Source organism: Mya arenaria, chromosome 17 (assembly GCF_026914265.1).
Source record: "Mya arenaria isolate MELC-2E11 chromosome 17, ASM2691426v1".
NCBI lineage: Eukaryota > Metazoa > Mollusca > Bivalvia > Myida > Myidae > Mya > Mya arenaria.
Genome location: NC_069138.1, coordinates 322,039 through 343,043, shown reverse-complemented (window position 1 = coordinate 343,043; position 21,005 = coordinate 322,039). Strand labels below are relative to the sequence as shown.

At 35.5% G+C, this 21,005-nt stretch overlaps 3 protein-coding genes and 1 pseudogene across 3 annotated transcripts; 2 read left to right on the top strand and 2 right to left on the bottom strand.

Annotated features, from left to right (window-relative positions):
- Positions 1-902: 902 nt before the first annotated feature.
- LOC128224297 (short-chain collagen C4-like) lies at positions 903-2,939 on the bottom strand (annotated as a pseudogene).
- A 4,344-nt stretch (positions 2,940-7,283) lies between these two features.
- On the bottom strand, positions 7,284-10,007 carry LOC128224887 (short-chain collagen C4-like). Its single transcript, XM_052934977.1, has 3 exons — positions 9,817-10,007; positions 8,330-8,395; positions 7,284-7,783 (listed from the first exon to the last, which is right to left on the bottom strand). The coding sequence occupies exons 1-3, from the start codon at positions 9,998-10,000 to the stop codon at positions 7,284-7,286; spliced, it is 750 nt and encodes a 249-aa protein (XP_052790937.1). The 5' UTR covers positions 10,001-10,007.
- Positions 10,008-12,561: 2,554 nt separating this feature from the next.
- LOC128224295 (uncharacterized) lies at positions 12,562-14,296 on the top strand. Its single transcript, XM_052934108.1, has 3 exons — positions 12,562-12,793; positions 13,473-13,538; positions 13,794-14,296. Exons 1-3 carry the CDS (start codon positions 12,562-12,564, stop codon positions 14,294-14,296), a joined length of 801 nt encoding a protein of 266 aa, XP_052790068.1.
- A 2,556-nt stretch (positions 14,297-16,852) lies between these two features.
- On the top strand, positions 16,853-20,352 carry LOC128224294 (uncharacterized). The gene is made up of 4 exons (XM_052934107.1): positions 16,853-16,863; positions 18,779-18,948; positions 19,537-19,611; positions 19,856-20,352. Exons 1-4 carry the CDS (start codon positions 16,853-16,855, stop codon positions 20,350-20,352), a joined length of 753 nt encoding a protein of 250 aa, XP_052790067.1.
- The last annotated feature ends 653 nt before the right edge of the window (positions 20,353-21,005 follow it).

Sequence of the window (21,005 nt, the reverse complement as noted above, 5' to 3'; positions counted from 1 at the left end):
TGACGGTTTACAACGTCGGAATTCTTTAACTACGCTGCAAGAAGATCGCGTAGTGATTTCAATATAGCAGTTAAACCTAAGGACTTTATTCTTGGGAGTCTTACTCATTTACGCATTCAAACTATTAACTGTCAATCAATTTGAACCTAGTAATACACAATACCCGTTAAAACAATACAATTATTAAATTAATACTATTATTAAAAAAATACGACCTACTTTTACTGATGTACCGGCATACATCCGAGATTGTTTTCGATGGAAAATGGCCGAGGTGTTCCAAATTGCGTTATGTCATGATACCTATATTGACGTAGACTGGTACTACGTTACTTTTTGGTAAAAATCTGAAGAAAAGAGAATGAGGGTACCAGTCTAATATTGACTTTGACGTCAAGGAAAGTATATAGGATGCGTACAGCAGAAACGATGTTTTACGGAAACATGTACTTTTATTTGCTCAATCTTGTACGTACTGATCTCCCTTGACAAGCATATAAGATACTTGCCCCACGTATAAAAATGGCTGGATTTCAGCAATTAATGTTGTTTTAAAACTTTTCTTTTACATATATTGATGCAAATATCTTATCAAAATTCCATTTAATTATTTGTGTTCATTTTTCAAAGTTTAAAACAAGAAAATATTTTAAATGAAGGAAAATTTGTCCTTTTGAATGACGTCATATGATATACATGAAGCAGTGATTACTGTCCATTGAGGGGGAGTAACCGCTGTGTCGAGTTTATTCTTTGCTATAAACAACACACGTCATTTTGCTAAAAAATATTTAATAAAACAACACACGCCATTTTGCGAAACATATATGGCTGCACACAACACACGCCATTTTGAGAAACATTTATTTGCTTCAAACAACAAACGTCATTGTTCGAAACGTTTATTTGCTGCACACAACACACGTTATTTCACGGTACTGCACATATGGAGGACAACGAAGTGATCCACACATAGCTTCAACCAGGTACATCAACTTTCCGTTGTCATCTCTGTAGTCTGAAGCTTCATACTCGGCTCCAGAATCCAAACACACGTAGTTGGTAGGAGATTTATGTGATGTTCCAGATAATCCAGCGACCAAATAACCGGCATATTCCTTTGTCCATCCAGGGTAGCATTGGTTTCTGCCTGGAATCATGACGCTGGCTTGTCGAGAAGTGTGACAAACTGCGCATGGTGCGTCATGATCATACAAATTCTTCCCAAAGAATTGTGCTCCTCCGTTTGCATACTGCTGTTCAGAAAACTGATATTCCGTCCCGTACACCTTTGCCGATGGTGAATGCTCAGCGTCATCGTACACCCCCCCACAAAGGTTCCGAGGTCAGACAGAGAAAATCAGCAGCACCATATTCAGAGAACGGATTTCCCCCAGCATAACCTAACACATGCGAAAAGGTACAAAGTTAGTTCCCAAAATGAAGACTTTATGTCACTATTGTGCACGTTTTGAAAAGTGTTCAAAATGGTCAATTGAAATAAAAATAAAACTCCAGCGATTCATGCGAAATCTCATGAAATATTTATCTTCAAATTAAAAGAAGAATAATGGCATTCACTTATAATCCCTATTCCCTATTATGTTTATTCAGATCAGTGTGAAAAAACTCAACATGGCTGAGAGGACAATGTATTTAGTAAATAAACAAGTTGTTTACAATACTTTATTAATTATGTTATTAGTAAACACCTTAGTATTTCAACAACAACATTTTAACTTGAAAAAATATACAGTACATGTGTATTACGTTACTATTTGATCTTCGTTTCATTTTCTTAAATCAGTGCGTGCATTTTCTTTGCATTTTGGACACAACATATAATTTCTCCCACCTCAGATAAGTATATCCAATAATTCAATCATGCTAGAAATTATTATCTTGTCTACGGGCGAAGATTAAATGCCCGTATGGAGCTCCTTTTTAATGGTTACTACATTTAAATTGCCTCCCTTGTTGAAAACTGTGGTCTGTAGCATCATGGAAATCTTGTCTTGTTGCAATATTTAGAAGGCTAATTAAGTATTTCTCGCTTCAAAATGTCACCATACGACAGTTAAAACGCACCTTGCAAGAAATAATACTTCACTCTCCTTAGAACTATTTATTTAAAGACCTATTTGACTATTAACATCATCTGAATCACTGCGCGCATATCCATGACAACCACGAATTATCGCATATCCATACGCAATTTTCTTCACTAAGCACAAAAGAGCTCCTGCAAAAAATATATTTTTACTTAATTTTGTTTAACTGAGGTGGTAGAAAAAGCATATACCATAGCCTCTCGTGTAAGAAAGGTGCATACCGACCCCCGCGCAGGGTGTTTTGCGGAAACTCGGTAAACCTCGTTTCCGCAAAACACCATACGCTCGGGTCGGAATGACACTATCGGCCATGGAAGATACTTATACTGTCATTTAACTTAAACGAGCATCATTCCATATTTATAAACGAACATTCATACCTGTGTATATTAGATCTGTTCCATTCAGTGGACAAACTGTTCGTCCCCATCTGACGTACACAGCGCCTGTAAGATAAACAGTCTTAAATTTAGCACGAATTGTCGCTTATGTTACACGTGTTCTGCCTAAGTCCTCAGCATAAACATCATCACGTATAATCCAAACTCAATTCAAACATAATAACCTACCCCCTGTTTGGTGGGAAGATATATCAGCTAAGTGCTGGTCGAAAGTCGACTGCATCTGAGTTATCTTGGACTCCAGCTCCAAATTCTTCTGCTTTAAATTGGTTATATCTGCGCTTTGCTGATTGACCTGAGTAGTCAGAAGTTGAACGGCTGCTACAAGGTCACCATCGCCATGAAGAAGAACGCGTTTGAAACGTCCTTGTTCAGCAAGCGTTAAACAGATTATTACGCAAAACAAAACTAGGGTAACCAAAGTCATAATGAACAAAGCCTGACTAAATATTTATTAAACTAGAACAAACATACACGATATATATCCTTCCATTCATACACTGATGTGATATTTTGTTATCTAAAATGGTTAGGTATACGCCGAAAATTTAAAATGTATGCCACACTACATAACTATGTGGATAGAAGTTTGATTAAAAGGCACTATCACTTAATCTATTCTCAAAAGAACAAACCGTTCTTTAAAGTTTAACTCTCAGCTCATTTAAAAAACATGACCCCTTTGGGGGTATATGCACAGAACAACGGAACACATTTTGTAAACAAGGTACATGTACAAACACACAGAAAAACAGCACCAATAATAATTGACATGACAAGCTTAGTTGATATTTGTGGAAGGTTATACAATTATTTGACACTTTGCATGATTTTTGTAAATACAGTTTGGACACAAAAAATAACGCCAAAATTGAGTGAAATCTTTTAAATGACAATATTTATGCAAAAAGCTACAGAAACAAGCTAAGTAGCAAAAAGATTAAACATAAACCCGTTTTAGTGGCACTGGGTAAACACCAAAGACATAGAACATAAAATCACAAACAAGAAACATAGAAGAGCAGCCTTGGTACGAAATCAACTTTACTACTAGACTAAGTGCATGTCATAGAATCTTATTATTATTTTTCATCCTTTAAGGCCGATTTTCATGCATGCAGGAGAATATGGGAGTACTTTAAAATTACATTCACTTGCACAATAATAAAGTTTATGCTCTCACCTGTTGCTAGAAAGTAAATATTCTATTTGTATCAGTAGTATGTAACATTGCTTTGCGACCTTTCAAGTTCTTATAGTAATCTGCGTTACAACATAAAACAGAGTACTTTTGTGCTTGCGGACATTGTAAAACAAACCGGTTGGTACCGTCATGGACCTATAAACCATGGATTGGCAACTCTCATTTGTGTTAATGCGATAATCTCAAACTCACGCGTGCAGCGGGATTTCATTCCGAGATCTAACCGTGTGGTCAATTTCGAGATGTCCGACATCAGCCGTATATATACATGTAGGAAAACATTAATTAAAATTGACTCAAATGCGCGGTACTTTCATTTGAGTTGATAATAGTCCAATTGAATCTGATTAAAATCACAGTTATTAATTATAATTAAATCTATAACGAACTAGGCATTATTAGCAGAGTTGGCGGGAATAACCGAAGATCGCCGTTAATCACCGATCGGAGATTCGGCGGAATTTTCCGATATTTGCCGAGCGCGCGCTTAGGATTGTGTGTAAATTATTATTTCTTATCGTTTCACCGATATGGGGCAGTTGCCAGTCCATGGTTTATAGGTCCGTGGTACCGTTGAGTAAATTGGGATAGAACTGGAATCGGGGTTAGTTTGAAATCAGTTCTAGCGAGTCTCTCTTCGTGGTGATATCGAATTATCAATTCAAATTGAACGTTTACAAATGATTGTTTAATTTCATGTGTTACTGCTTACACATGTATCCCAATAATTCAAATAGAATATGTTTTCATAACAATAATGTATTTATTATAAGATTATTGTTCAATACATTGTTGTAAGGGAGATAAGGGGATATGAGGCCCGACATCAAGTGGTAATTAACAAACCTGTATCTCTGGTGACAAACGGGCAGAAGTTTCTGCGTTTTCCCCAAAAGGAAGGGCTTTTATCTCAGTTTTGTCTCCGCGAGTCGACCACGTTCGTAATATCGTTTTTGTTGCTAACATTTTGTCTTGTTATTGCTTACGTTATCAAGCTGTGTATGCCATCTTGTTCTCTGATGCGTGTCATCACAATATACGCATCACTCGCAAATCGCAACTGTGCTGTACTTTTCTTAGTTTGTAAGAGATATAGTTTGGACAGGTAGTTACCTTTGCAGTGAATGAATTATTAACTATGACCAAAATATAAAGGTAAGCGAGCACTAAATAAATTTTCAATATACGTATTAAGCGTGGAAGCGAAATCTCACTGTTTTCTAGTTTTTCACGACCCCAAACACAAAATATGAGGAGAATGTTCCACCTGTGTACTAAACATTCAACGTTTCTTATGTGAAACATAATGGTTGAACGCAGCCACCATGTTTTTTGACAAAGTGACCCAATCTAGCGTAAGAGTTCAGTGAAAAGATAAAAATGTAAACAAAAAAGAAGATCAAGTAGGTCCAACATGCTTAGCCAGCATGAAATAGAAAACAACAAAAAACATTATGCTTCAAAACCTTTAAGGAAAATAGTTACCACTAGTCTGAAATGGTATTTACATACTTGGTTTTACACCTAATCAAACTCCGGTTATAAAACGAAGGTGGGGCTCTTTAAGCGGCATAAACTGCCTTTTGTTTTATTTAAAATAGTTTAGAAAAAGAAAAGTTATCTTTGTTTTAAGCCATCATTGAAAGCAAAATATTGCCTTTAATCGAAGCATTTGTACGTAATTTATCATGCTAAGTGTACTCCTTCACAATTATAGCCCTCTAGAAATTCGTTTAACTCATTTAAAATGAGTAAACTAAACAATATTGGAGACAAATTCTTCTCTTGTAACATTCCACAATTAGTCGAGTCATATCATGAAAAAAATACCAAATTTTGAACATTGGATTCAAGTTATGAAACTTTATTCGTAATTCTTGAAATCTTACTAAGAAACACTTTCAAATTCAAATCTTTTGTTTATATAGACTAGTCCAATTTTGTTTTCGCTATGGCAACCATTTTTAACTTAAAATGATTCTAGTTAATGTTCTTAAACAGATTTAGATCTTTTTCTTTTTAAATATGTATTAAATATATTTTAAGTGTCTTTGGTTGAACACATTAATGAAAAAATCCCATATCAACAAAAACTTCTTTCATCCCATTCATATGATAATCATTTGAAATGAAATCAGGTCAGAGTGGGTTATCGAAGGTGTAAGTGAAAATCAATGTTATATACCAAAATATTCGGCATGTAGAATATGGAAGTGATAGCATACATTTCAACACGAGCTGTGTGCTGAGATATTCAAGATGGCGTCCAAAATGGCCGCCATAAAAAGTCAATTCAATAAAAAAATATTACGTTTAAATATGGTAATATAATTTAATACGATAAGGATTCATTATCATATGGATATTAATTCTCTTAATTCTCGCATATTGTACTTCCAATTTACATTCAACATTGACTACTTCAATGCCATATTTATGGGCATTTCAAGGTCAGATATGAAAAGTATCCTAAATCTTGATTGTTACCATATTATTCCCTTGTTTTAAGTTTATCTATTTTTAAGATTGTGTCATTAAAGGGATGGAAGCCTTTTAAATAGTGTTTTCTTTCATTTAAAATACTATTTGGGATAAAGTTTTCAGAGCCAGCGTAACTGCATGTCAAAGGTCGCAAATGTGCTTTTGTTGTAAGAATGTTATGGAAAATTATGCTAAAAACGAAATTATATATCTATAAACATGGCATGTGTAAAGATGTATTTCATACTGTGCTTCATGCTATCATAAATAACTGACCTCTTCAATGTCAAGGTCAAGGTTCATTGCAAAGTCAAATGCAAGAATATGCAAGCGATTAAGATTGTTTGTATATTTGATTATACAAGGGTGGGTAGAAATGTGATTCATAATTTCTATATTTCACTTACTTTTCAAAAAAACATATTTTTATAAACACGTCTAGGTTTTAATAGTACACGGTTTCACACTAAAGTATCCTCTGGGTTTATCTGACGAGATTCACCCTCGTGGAAAAATATCAAAGGGGGCAAATTAACCCCAGGGGCAATTATGTACATATTAAACAAATACAAAGGGGTGTAAATTTACCCCTGGGTACACATTTGCCACAAGTCGGAGGTGGTGGTAAATTTACCACGTGGGTATTTAATGTAAATGCTACAATTCATTGGGGGTGTTTTAAACTTGGCAGGGGTTTGCACTAAATAATTGACAAAATTATCAAAATAAAGGAAGGAATATGTTATGACTACAAGTTTATTTATTTTGCAACTCTTGGCAGTTGAAGGACTTTCTACAAAGGGCTACAATGTTTAGATACCACGTTTATGTCCGATTTAATTATTTTGTTTTAATCAAAGTTCCATTATTTTTTTTCTTCAAATTTTAAAAATGAAAGATTTTAAATTAAGGAAAATTCAAATACAGTCATATGATTTAAATCATCACATGATAATCTTTGATGGCAATAACAACTGTCCAATGAAGGGAAGTAACCGCTGTGTCGAGTTTGTTCTTTGCTATTAACAACAATTCTTGCAAAAACTTTTATTTGCTAAAAACGACTCATGCCATTTTGCATAAGGTTTATTTGCTACACACAACGCACGTTATTTCACGGTACTGCACATACGGAGGACAACGAAGTGACCCACACATAGCTTCAACCATGTACATCAACTTTCCGTTGTCGTTTCTGAAGTCGGAACTTTCATACTCGGCTCCAGAATCCAAACATACGTAGTTGGTAGGCGATTTATGTGATGTTCCAGATAATCCAGCGACCAGATAGCCAGAGTATTCCTTTGTCCATCCAGGGTAGCACTGGTTTCTGCCTGGAATCATGACGCTGGCTTGTCGAGAAGTGTGACAAACTGCGCATGGTGCGTCATGTTCATGCAAATTCTTCCCAAAGAATTGTGTTCCTCCGTTTGCATAATGCTGTTCAGAAAATTGATATTCCGTCCCGTACACCTTTGCCGATGGTGAATGCTCAGCGTCATCGTACACCCCCCACAGAGGGTCAGACGTTAGGCAGAGAAAATCAGCAGCACCATAATCATTGTAGAAATTGCCCGCAGCAAATCCTGAAATAAAGGAAAAATAACAAATTTATTTTCTTACGAAATACTAATACAAAACAGCATCTGAATCTTAGTCATTTTTATGCAGATGATTTTGTTTATTTTGCATTGTCGTTTGGTTTCTAAATATATTTCTTGATAATGTTATACATGTAGTTAAGTTAATGTGCAAATCAGAAAACGCTAGTAATTTTCGTCGTTATAAAACTCTTTTATATCGGCTACCTATGCTTTTGTTGATCCCGAATATTTAAATGACAACGTTTTGTTTAATGATTGTAGTTTGTGGTACGAGTAACAAGTCGACAAGTTAGATCAGTTGGCAGCACACCAAGCTTATCAACGGATGAAAGCTGATTTGAGCCCCAGACTAGGCGTCAGCAAGCATAGCTAAGGGTCGTCGGTTCGAACTTAACCATCTGTGCAGTCTGTTACAACACTAAATCTAAGCATGCACTATCAATAATGATAATTATGGCATCGGATGAGTTCATGATTGATGATAACATAGAAGGAATGTATTTAAACTAACGTATAACTCATACTCACCAGTATATAATAGATCTGTTCCGTTCATTGGACAAACCGTTCGTCCCCATCTGATGTACACAGCGCCTTCAAAGAAAACAACACTTTAGTACAAGTCACAGTATTTATACATATTTTCATATTTCTCGCTAACAACATATATTACCATTTTTATTTAATTTGTATTATCTGCCATTATTGTTTTGTAATAATGTATATTAATTGACCTTGCCATAATTAATATCATTTATGTTGTAAGGTGATTTATAGGTCCACTGGGCCGGGTGTAAACTATTTTGTCTATATTGCATAATATTATGTATAGTGTCCATTACACATGCCACTATAATAAACGATTTTCTTATACAAGAATAAATCAAACCCCTTATCGAATTATCACAGTGTTTGACGACCAATTAAGAGGCCCCATTAACCAGCTTACAGCTTAGGCTGAGCGCATGGAAACTGATTTAAGGTCAGCCATCCATCATAAGGATGCAAAGATGTGTGCATTGAGGTAATCCATCCTTGATTAGGATGCAAAGATGAGTTAGTGCATTAAGGTAAGCCATCCATCATAAGCATTCAAAACTGTGTAGGAGTAATAAGGTGAGCCATCATCATAAGGATGCAAATATTTGTTAGTGCATTGAAGGTACGCCATCCATCATTAGGATGCAAATATTTGTTAGTGCATAGAAGGTACGCCATCATCATAAGGATGCAAATATTTGTTAGTGCATTGAAGGTATACCATCCATCATTAGGATGCAAATATTTGTTAGTACATTTAAGGTACGCCATCCATAATTAGAATGCAAATATTTGTTAGTGCATTGAAGGTAAGCCACCCATAATTAGGATGCAAATATTTGTTTGTGCATTTAAGGTGGGCCATCCATCATTTGGGTCCAAAGTTGTGTTTGTGCATTAAGATTACCATTATATTATTTGTGGATGGATAACATTTTTAAATAACACAATATTGACGCTATTAGTACGATATGGTAGATTTAAGGGAGGTAATTTAACAAAATATTATTATGATTATATAGCAATTATATTGTTTGGTCATAAATATGATCAATACAATAAAGATCTCGGTTAAAACGTTAACATTTTTTTTTTTTTACATTTTGTAATTTTAAAATGAACCTTTAGCGTAAACACCTTTTCGTTTTAATGATGGATAACTTCCCTTAACTCTTGTTTCGCTAACCATTCCAATGTACCAACATCAGCATGTATTAAGGACGCACTTGTATGCATGTGTCGTCTGTCTTTTTTCTGTTTTTTTTTTCTGTCTGTTGTTTTTTGACACCCTTACATTGTGTCTTTAAACATGGTCTTCGTCAATATTTGGCTCCTCGTATTGTCCTCGCAGTTTCCAGTTTATTACATGTTGTCTTAAACACATTACTAACACAGTGAGCAAGTGCACACTGTTTCAATTATACCTTGCGCAATTTTATTTTTTTTTGTTATGAAAATCAAATTATTTTACTTACCCCCATTATTATGCTGTTTTAGATTTGCTACCTCAGCGGTCAGTTGGTTGACTTGAGTAGTCAGAAGTTGAACGGCCGCTGCAAGGTCACCATCGCCTTGAAGAAGAACGCGTTTGAAACGTCCTTGTTCAGCAAATGTCGAATACGTTAAGACGCAAACAATAAAAATTGTTAGCAAAGACATACTTAATGGAAGCAGACTTGATATTCATAAAATTTGAACTTATACCATCTACGATATGTATCCTTTAAGTATTCACTGATCTGATTTTGTTATCTCAAATGGTTAGGTATGAACTAACAATTTAAAATGTATGCCAAACTACATAGCTATGTGGCTAAACGTTTGATTATAAGGCACTATCTAGTTACTTTAGGTGCGCAAATAGTTCTTTTTAATACTAGTTTTAACAATAACAAGCCCAGAAATCGATCATTTAAGGGGAACAAGGCAAGGGTCCAAAGGACGATGATCTAGAGACACGAGTATATAAACACCACAAACACAGCTTAACACCACAAACACAGCTAAACACCACAAACACAGCTACACAGCTAAACACCACAAACACAGCTAAACACCACAAACACAGCTAAAACACCACATACACAGCTAAAACACCACAAACACTGCTAAACATCACAAACACAGCTAAACACCACAAACACAGCTAAAACACCACAAACACAGCTAAACACCACAAACACAACTAAAACACCACAAACACAGCTAAAACACCACAAACACAACCAAAACACCACAAACACAGCTAAAACACCACTTACACAGCTAAAACACCACAAACACTGCTAAAACACCAAATACAGCTTAAACACCAAAAACACAGCTAAAACACCACAAACTTACCACACTCTTATCAAAATAGCTTTACCGATACATGATGGGATTACCGCCTTAGAACGGTGAGTGAAACACGAGTTCAATGGAATAAAAAACTGAATCCTTTATGACTATAACAAAAATGACCTTTAAAGTGCTCATTTTAATAGAGATAATTTTCATTTAAAGTCTAAAAACAAAAATTGTGAGGTTAGTCTAATTCTGTTATAAAGAACTTAACACAAATCGAGAAATTCCGGCCTAGTGTCCGAGGCGTGTCAGCCTGACATATTAAAATATTTAGAATAACATGTACTTTTTAAATGCACTCGAGTGTACGATGCATAATTATAAATGAGTGCAAAGTTAGCGATATTTTTGTTTATCACAGCTGACGCTTTTTATATGTGAACACGCACATTCGAAAAAACGTGCCTACGTTTCCGTTTTATTGCATCCGGTGATTTTATTTGTGTGTGCGTGTGTATGTGTGTGTGTGTGTGTGTGTATGTGTGTGTGTGTGTGCGTGTGTGTGTGTGTGTGTGTGTGTGTGTGGGGGGGGGGTGATGAAAGCGATACGCTCATAACTACTTTTTAATGAACTTTCCTTTTAAAACAGTTTTCTTTTCACCATATTAAGGGATGAAGGCAGAAAAGTCCTATATGCTCTGTTATTCACTGTCACTTAAAATTGTTTTGCTTTTACTCGTCATTTACAATGATATTAATACGATCTGTATATCAAGGAACTTTAAACATATCCCAATTATAAATGATTCTATACAGGATATTTTCGGAACAAACGCACCTCTCTCTTTCGATACATGAGTGAAGATCGACTGAACTCTAAAAAAATACATAATGTAAAAATAGATTTTTTGTAGATATTTTGAACTACTTGTTGTTATTAAGAAGACATACGTCGTAAAAAGCTAGTATTGCATATTTTGCTATTTAAAATTTTACATGATAGCGAATCATTCACATTTAAAGAAAATCCGTAGTCGATTAATAACGCGCTAGAAATGTGACCCAGGGCCAGTATTCAATATTGATCTTATCCTTATCCTTAGACATGCCTCAGTGATTCCATTCAGCCTCTTGGTCAGCTAAATATACAGACCAGTCAAAACGTTAAGTGTCTTATCTTAAAATTAAGTTAAATCTATGTTGATTATTGAATACGGACCCAGATCTCGTTAAACCAAACTCTTAATAACAAACATGATAATGATGTCAAACCGAGGTCATGTAAAATACGTACAAAAGAACCAGTGAAGTATCTTGAACCGGGATGTATTCTGCAAATCATAGGAAGGGGGATTTGTATGAAAATAACAATCCGTGATTCAACATTTGTGTTTGGACGTTACTGCTTTTAAAACTACCACCAGTACCGTCCTACAGCACTCTCTGTGCTTTGATTGATATTGTAAGTTCATGCTCGTCCTCGGCATTGTTTGTAAAGAAGCTAGCCAGTAAGATTGACGAAGTCGCTGGTTATTACCAGAAACACCTTAATGAATTTCTTCAACCAAAGTCGATCTCTGACGTTTATTTCTAATTTTATCTACAGCTTAAAAATGACCGGATTACAAAAACTAATACTGACCAGTTTTCAAGAACTGTTTTGATAAAAATGTTTTACGAGATCTACATTCAACGTTACACCGGAGCAACCTGGTTTTTCTCGACAAATCACGTTTATATGTCTTGTCTGGTTTGTAGGTTTCAAAATGGAACAAGGCATTTGACATAAAATAAACTTGACATGACCCTACAATAAAATAATGGTACTTTCTTATCTTTCAATTTTAAGTACATATATACCCATTGAATAAAAGGAACGGCGTTTAAGTTTGTCCTAAGATAACAAATGTGCAAAGGTAAGAACATCAGTCATAATGGCGGTTTACTATGTAACGTTGCTTCGTCTATTTGCCCTTATATTGCGGATACATTCAACTTTAGGAGAGGAAATTGATCAGACAAAACGCGTTCTTCTCAACGGAGATGAAGAGATTGCCGCAGCTGTGCAGTTGCTGACCACTCAGAATAATCAGCTGACCACTCAAGTAAATCAGCTGACCGCTGCGGTTAACCAACTAACCCGTCAAGTTCACCAGCAAGATGGAGGTAAGCATTATTGATTGGTGAACAAGACAGATATTCTTGAGGTTTTATGAGTTAAATGACAAAGTAATTTTATCGACAGAAAAAGCAAACAATATTAACAAAACATAATTATACACGTAGAAGCTAATACATCAGTCTTTATAACTGATCTTACTTTATTGACTACGTATATGTTATTTTTTGTTCAATTATTTCTGATTATAACTATCGTTGTTTCTCTTTGTGAGTATGGCGTAACAATATCATGTTATGGTTCTCATGTATTTGTCCAATTAAAGGCGAATGGAGTGAACTACTTGTAAATTTACGACCAACATACCGGTGTACTAGAAGAAAATGATTTCGATAACGATTACAGTTATTGACATTTAAGCTGACATCGCGCAAGTCCAACGTTTGTTGATTTATTTTGCGATTACTCAGAAGAAATACGTTACACTGTCTTTAAACATAATTCTGTATCATTCGGAACTCCTCGGCCATTTTATCGAAACCGAGGAGTTCCGAATGAATTCTGTATACGATGCCCTTGAGACTTGAATAGTTTTCCGGCTGAGCTTTTCCTACTTTTACAAATGCAGCTTTTAAACTGGTTAAATATAGGTTTTTGGGCTACAAATTAACAATTCTTTATTCAAAACATTCACGTGATGTCACACATGAACTTTTTCCATTCCAGGCGCTGTGTATGTAAGATGGGGACGAACTACATGCCCAGCAAATGGAACTGATCTAGTTTACACGGGTATACGAAAAAAAAAACTATTTCCGCCATAATACGTTTATTGTTATTAATGGTTGAGTATAATTAATATATGTTAAAAGCCTTTCTCTAAAAATGGACAATCTAATGAACATATTTTTCTTGGGTGTAATTATACATGCAGATACATGGAATGAGGTTTCATAATATTTTTTTTATATTTACTAGCAATATATGTACACAGAGTTACATTGAATTAAGACATGTTCAACAATCGCCTTATATCTTACATTTAAGGATACACTGCAGGGAATTTTTACAGTCAAGATGGTGCCGCCGACTACCTTTGTCTGACATCAGAACCTATCTGGGGAGTTTATGACGATACTCTTCATACATATTCGGCCAAGATCTATGGCACTGAGTATGAGTTTGGTGGTGAAGGATACCCGGACGGAGGTGCCCAGTTCTTTGGCAAAAATATTCAAAACCATGACGCTCCCTGTGCAGTATGCATCACTTCTCGACGAGCCACCGTCATGATCCCAGGCAGGAACCAGTGTTACCCCGGGTGGACAAAGGAATACTCTGGCTATCTCGTCTCTGGTTTGTCTGGTACCCAAGGTCACGCATCGTCTTCCAACTACGCATGCCTAGATGCAGAAGCTGAATATGAAAATTCCGACTTTGAAAACAGAAACGGGAAGTTGATGTATCTTGTTGAGGCAGTATGTGGGTCTCTTCCTTGTCCACCCTATGTGAATTATCGTGAAATAACGTGTGTTGTTTGCAGCAAATAAAATAATAGATATCGTATTAAAATGACTATACTACCACGCACATACTTTAAAAGCCAAACTCAAGCATTTAAAACTATTATATGAGTGTATGAATACATTAAAATGTAGAAATGTTATCAGTTAATGTTTTGCTATTTCAACTTTACTTGTATGCCCATTCTGCAAATGCAATTTTGAGATAACATTTAAGGCAATTATATCCCTGGTTGAAAGAGATACATTGTAATAAAGATGATAAGGTGATAATTATCATTTTAAGTGTAAGGAAACATTTCAATTGGAAACCTATTTGAAACAGTCTGAATTGGTTTTGCAGTAACAGGCGTTCTTTTTAGAGCAAAATTACTGTAAAACGAAATCGCAATGTTAGTAGATATTTCAGTCTTTTAAAACATAATTAGCGTATTTGAAACAGTTTGAACTGATAGTAAACTGGCGCGGCGCTCCCTAGCCAAGCAATCGATGGGGACACGACAAATGCATCTTGTGTTTTGTTTCTTGAACCTCCAAACGTGGACTCGGTCACAAACCAAGGAATACGATGGGAACATAATTATATGTTCTTTGTGTCCAAAGCGCAGTTCGTTTTTCACAGTGAAATTGGCCTAAATGGCAGAAAATGATTTGAACAGTAAGCTCACCGTTTTATATTTCAATGTTACTGTTCAAAATTGCTATCATAACGTGTACTGCTATGATACATTGAGCTTTTGAGTACCACACACGTTTTTAATGTCCCCTTTTTAACACTAAAGCTGAAGATGTAATGCTTGTGTAGGTGCTGTTTTTACAGGCCACAGTACAAATATTCAGTGCAAGTGTCTTAGAAGTTATTATTACTGCATGAGTGAAACTCGTTTCAAAGCAAACCAGTGAGTCCTTCACGGCAGTGCTGACTTTGCCATTGCTAGGGTGAGTGAAGAGCATGTTACACAGGTAGAATTTGTCCATACTAATAACATTCAGTGCAAATATCTGAGACGTCATGATTACTGGATAAGAGAAACTAGTTCCCTAGCAACAAGTTATGATTGTATCCAAATTTATCCAAAAAGATTGCTCTGCAAAAAACCCAGATTGCTTAGAATAACGTTGCAAGTTTGGATTACTGTGCTGATATAAAAGACTTAATGTACAGATGCATTCGATTTTATTGAACGTATGTCGGCTTATATATTCCTTGTGAAACTTGATAGTGTGCCTTAAAAATCGTTATTTTTTGGCTACTGGGCGTATCGCTGTAGTTTTCATTGTAGCGTTCAGTTTTCTGATAAAAATGTCTGTCCTGAAAAGTATCCATGTTAGTTTTATGCACCAAGCGTACATAAACCAATGATAGCCGATTGATTTTTTTCAAATATATTGCTATGCAAACCCTTTTTTAATAGTTATATTACCGCTATTTTTGATCGAAGTAAGTAACTACTATCACACACACACGCACGCACGCACGCACGCACGCACGCACGCACGCACGCACACACACACACACAGATTATCTTAACTGAACATCACTCTCAATGTGTGTGTATATATAATTGGAAACAACATGGTCAAAGAGTACATATATATATATATATATTTGAACCTCCTGTACTCTTTGACCATGTTGTTTCCAATTTAAGCACACACATTGAGAGTGATGTTCAGTTAAGATAATCCGGTTTAAGACGGTCATGCAAGGCTTTAATAAATTTGAATTTAATACAATCGTTCTGCTATTTCTTTATTCTGCCACTCACATTTTTGTGGACATCGATCAACACAAACGTGTTCCTGTTCACGGCGATGGCGACCTCGCGGCGGCTATTCAGGTGTTGACCACGCAAGTCAATCAGCAGGGAGCCAGTTTAAAGACACAAACAAATCAGCAGGGAGCAAACATATTCAGCCATAACCAGTTTAAGAAAGCATAATGACCAACTAGTAACGAAAAACACTGAGCTAAATTTCAAGTTTCAAGCGCATGGACATTCAAATCGTTCAGCTGCAAATGGACGTTGCCGTACTCTCGTCCAACCGTCATGGGCACAAACAGTTTTCGGTGCCGATTGTACCAATACTTGTCAGGGCTTATTTTATATTCTAAGATACATACGAGTATATATACGCTAAATGGTGATGCAATATATGTACATCTTATCATGAACAATGCAAATAATGGCCTGATTAAACGGAACGGAAACGTTCTCGCATACATGTATTAAACATTATGTGTATGAGTACAACACACTTCATAACGCTGAGTGGTTCTGTTCTGTTATGAATGCTTTTTGGTGATTTTTGATGCATTTTGCAGCCGCATTTACACTACCTTTTTTGTCACAGTTCTGATTAGGTGTTAATTAGTAATATATTTGCTCTTCTTATTCCAAGTTCGGTGTGCACAAAATGGGGCAGAACTAATTGTCTAATTTAACCGATCTTGTTTATCCTGATGAGCGTTTATCTATCTCAATTCTCTCTCGTTGAAAATAAGGATATCAGGTTAGTGCAGTGGTAAACGCACTCACTTCTCGCCAATGCGCGTGCATTTGCTTTTTGTTGGTGATCACCATGCCGGCCAAGTGAGATTTCGTCGGGTTCTCAGGTTTCCTCGACAGCATGACCAAACTTACGCGCAACATCTTGCCAACAAGAGTTACTAGTCATAAGTTAATAATCGTTGTAAAAAAAGTAAAGTTTAAACTAATACATTCTAGATGTGTAACATTTCGGAAATGTAAATATATTAATAACATAAAATACCATTATTTTGTTTCATTGAAGAACGCATTTTACTTTACACTGTAAATACTTCATATTTCATTGTAAAATAATCGACTATTATAGCAACCGCCAAAAGGGTTTATGCCGAAATGGCGATTTTGAAATGCCTAAAGCATAAGGTATGCATTTAAAAACTGAAACAAAGAATTCCCTTGAGAAATTAACAACTTATTTTAAGTATGCACTCCTTGCAGAAGAATACTCACACAACTGTCAACAGATGGTGTACCTTCCATTAGTCATTTTTGGGGTTTCTGTTTTCAGTACATTGGAATTTAAAACCAACAGAACTTGTTTTATCACAAATAATCGGTTTCGTTAAATCAAACGTATTGTGTGCAGAAAAAAGTGTCGTGAAACCACACGTGTTATGTGAAACGCAAATACTTGCGAATATATTTTTTATCTTTGGGTGTAAGTGTCCCAAAAGGCATTTTCCTACATTTTATGTAACCGACATTATAACTCTTTATTATATCAACCAGGATACACATTAAATCAATCAAGTTTAAACTTTAAAGAACATTTAAATCAAATTTGACAAACATATACTATACATATAATGACTAAATAATTGGTGCAAGATTTCTAACTAACAAAATTTTATTAAATCCTTTTCCTTTTCCTTAATGTACCTTGTGTGCCTGCCAGGAACAAGTTATGTTTAGGGCACATCTTTGCAGATATTTTATACTTCGCCTAGTAAGACGTTATATATATCTTGTATACAGCATATTTTCCAACGAACTCTACCTATAGGTGTACGACTAGCTAGCGTTAAGCATGTTCAAGGTTTTGTTGGTCTTAAAATTTGTTGCCATAACCTTTTTTTCGAATGTGTATCGGTAGGGTAATCGAACCACATTTTTTCTCGTATTGTCATTGCCTTCATTACAGTATAACTTGAATAGGCCTACACACACCGGTATGGCGAAGACAAGGAATTGTACATGTGTCCTGAATATCCATTACATGTCCTTATAATAGTTTGATAATATATAATAGAAAACATCATGACAACTCTATCGGATTGTATTTTGTTTTTAAACTTCGGATATGAATAAATTCCATTCAATGAACACAACTGTAAGCATTATTGTATTTGTTGAAGGAACCCATACCACCAATAAGCCAGTTCTCTAAAAGCTCTTTTAATTAAAAATGCTCAATTGTGTTGCCTGATAATTGCATACACTATCGGTATCATTTAAAAGGGTTCTGATAAATGACTACTGCTATGTTAAATGATTGACCAAAACAGGATAATACATAAATAATTTTTCAATTCTATATTAAAAGGTGTAATGATCTATTTTGCAAATGTTCAAGGCAAATATGCTTGTTTTTATATTTGTTTTATGTTGAATTTTATGTTTTTCTTGTTTTCACATTTAGCCCTTAAAATAGTACCAGAACTTTATAGGACACATTTAAGCGTCAACAAAACTTATCTAATATCAACAATTTTGAAAACATATCAAATATCAATATTATAGCTTACAAATCTAGTACAAAGAATTAAACATTTCCACAACTATTGCATCTAAATAAGTTCCGCGTGTGACCTCCTAGTCTATCACTTTTAAGGACAATCATGCTATCTTGATATGACCTAAATAAGCCAAATAAAGTACAGTTTATGAGACAATTGTTATTAATTCGAATTTGGATTTCAAGCATAATGCATAATTTATTAAGTGTAATATTTTGTAGCGCCACGTTTTTGTGCCTATCCTTTGCGGACAGGGTTCAGCAGAAGCGTGTTCTTCTCCACGGGACCGATGACATTTCAGCAGCTGTTCAGCTACTTACTACGGAGGTAAATCAACTGACATCTGAGATCAATCAACTTACTACTCAGAACAACCAGCTGACTAATCAGAACAACCAGCTGACCACTCAAGTCAACCAATTGACCAATGATTTTACCAACTTGAAGCAACAAAATAACCAGATTGTGGCGAAAAATGCTGAGCTGGATTCAAAGATCACAGTCCTGGAGTCTAAGAATGGCCAACCAGGTGGAGGTATGTTAAACCTTTCATCATTAAATATAGTTGCCTGACTTTCATCAAATATTTGACTCTGTTATACTATGTATTACAACAAAATAATGTGCAACAGTGCATCAATAAAAATAATCGTATAACAAAATTAAGTTCAAACTTTAAAACGTTGATGTTTCTATGGAAATAATCAAAGTTGACTTCAAAATATTGAGCGTCACGATGTTGACGTCAGTTTACAACTACGTCACGTTATTTGGCGAAAGGTTTAATACAGCATTAACAACTCCATTTCTCTGTTAAATGAAAAGTATGCAGAAAATTATATCATACACCTATATGCATGGCGAATAAAAGAATCCGACCCTCAGGCTTACTGCGTTACCACCTTTCGCAAGTGCCCTATGTCGATTCTCTACGACCCGCCCCGCAAATTTACACCTGCCAAATCTCCGATCTTTTATTATATTCTAGGTGATGTTTACGTACGATGGGGACGTACAGTATGTCCAGCGAATGGAACCGATCTTGTTTATACAGGTTTACCTGTATTAGGCTTGTGATTTTTGTATTTACACTATATTTTTACTGTTTTTCTGTATGTATTTGTACAGAACCTGCATATTAAGTTGAAATTGATTTCTTTAACTGAAAAAAACAAGCGTTATATAGAGCAATATCCATTCACATAGTACTTAAATCTTATCAATAAACAAAGCTGAGTTCATATAATATACTTATTGTTGATGCAACTCTAGACAATCTATAGTATTCTGTGTTATAGGTTACGCTGCGGGAAATTTTTACAGTCAAAATGGAGCTGCAGACATCCTTTGTTTGACATCGGAACCTATCTGGGGTGCTTATGACGACACCGCACAAAGCTATTCATCTAAGGTCTATGGAACTGAATACGAGTTTGATCTTTACACGAACGGAGGAGCACAGTTTTTTGGCAAGAATCTTCAAAACCATGACGCTCCTTGCGCAGTCTGTCACACTTCTCGACGAACCACTGTCATGATCCCAGGCAGAAACCAGTGTTTTCCCGGATGGACAAAGGAATACTCTGGATATCTGGTATCTACATTGTCTGGATATTCAGGTTACACATCCTCTTCAAACTACGCATGCTTGGATTTAGAAGCCGAGTTTGAAAGTGCGGATTATGAAAACAAAAATGGAAAGCTTATGTACCTTGTCGAAGCCATATGTGGATCACTTCGATGTCCACCCTATGTGAATTATCGTGAATTAACATGTGTTGTGTGCAGCAAATAAATACGTAATTAGTATTGTTTTGTCTTCGTTAAGAAACATAGTAAAAATACGCAGTAGTATAGAAAGCCAGGCTAAACCGCAGTGACCTTTTTGGATTGTTTCATTGACACGTTTATATATTCACACCAATGGTACTGTACATGTTACTGTATAGTGTAAACAAATGCTCCGTAAGTAATAAAAAGTTACAAAATGTAAGATTGACCTTAAAGGAGACACAGGTCAATCCCTGCAAACTAGAGGTTCTTCTCATGGCCATCCCTAAAATATGCCTAAGACACAAATTCAACAATCTTGACATTGGCGTTTAAGAGCATAACTAAAACAAATCGACATCATTGGCTATTAAATGTTAAGTGTTATGAGGCGCCATTTACTTCCATTTATACTCCCGGCGTACTATATGAGTTTCGTTGTGTTATTTCCTGTTGATTTTGTCCCAAAGATCACACAGTTGGGGAAGGGACCAAATTGGTAAATTACCCACTATCACAAAGCAGGGGTTGAAATTTAACAGTGTTACACATCGTGACGAAGCGGGGTCCAATTTGATAATGTAACTTACCTTGAAGTAGCGATCCTATTTTATGTGTTTGGCATGACGAAGATGTGGTCTAATTCTAACTTTGTTACCTATAATGTGCTAGTTTTGT

Coding starts and splice junctions, on each gene's coding strand:
- LOC128224887 (XM_052934977.1), bottom strand. CDS start 10,000: ATGTCTTTGCTAACAATTTTTATTGTTTGCGTCTTAACGTATTCGACA. Junction 8,396..9,816: donor AAAACAGCATAATAATGGGG/GTAAGTAAAATA, acceptor TTTTCTTTGAAG/GCGCTGTGTACATCAGATGG. Junction 7,784..8,329: donor AACAGATCTATTATATACTG/GTGAGTATGAGT, acceptor CCTTTATTTCAG/GATTTGCTGCGGGCAATTTC.
- LOC128224295 (XM_052934108.1), top strand. CDS start 12,562: ATGGCGGTTTACTATGTAACGTTGCTTCGTCTATTTGCCCTTATATTG. Junction 12,794..13,472: donor AGTTCACCAGCAAGATGGAG/GTAAGCATTATT, acceptor TTTCCATTCCAG/GCGCTGTGTATGTAAGATGG. Junction 13,539..13,793: donor AACTGATCTAGTTTACACGG/GTATACGAAAAA, acceptor CTTACATTTAAG/GATACACTGCAGGGAATTTT.
- LOC128224294 (XM_052934107.1), top strand. Junction 18,949..19,536: donor CAACCAGCTGACTAATCAGA/ACAACCAGCTGA, acceptor CGATCTTTTATT/ATATTCTAGGTGATGTTTAC. Junction 19,612..19,855: donor AACCGATCTTGTTTATACAG/GTTTACCTGTAT, acceptor TCTGTGTTATAG/GTTACGCTGCGGGAAATTTT.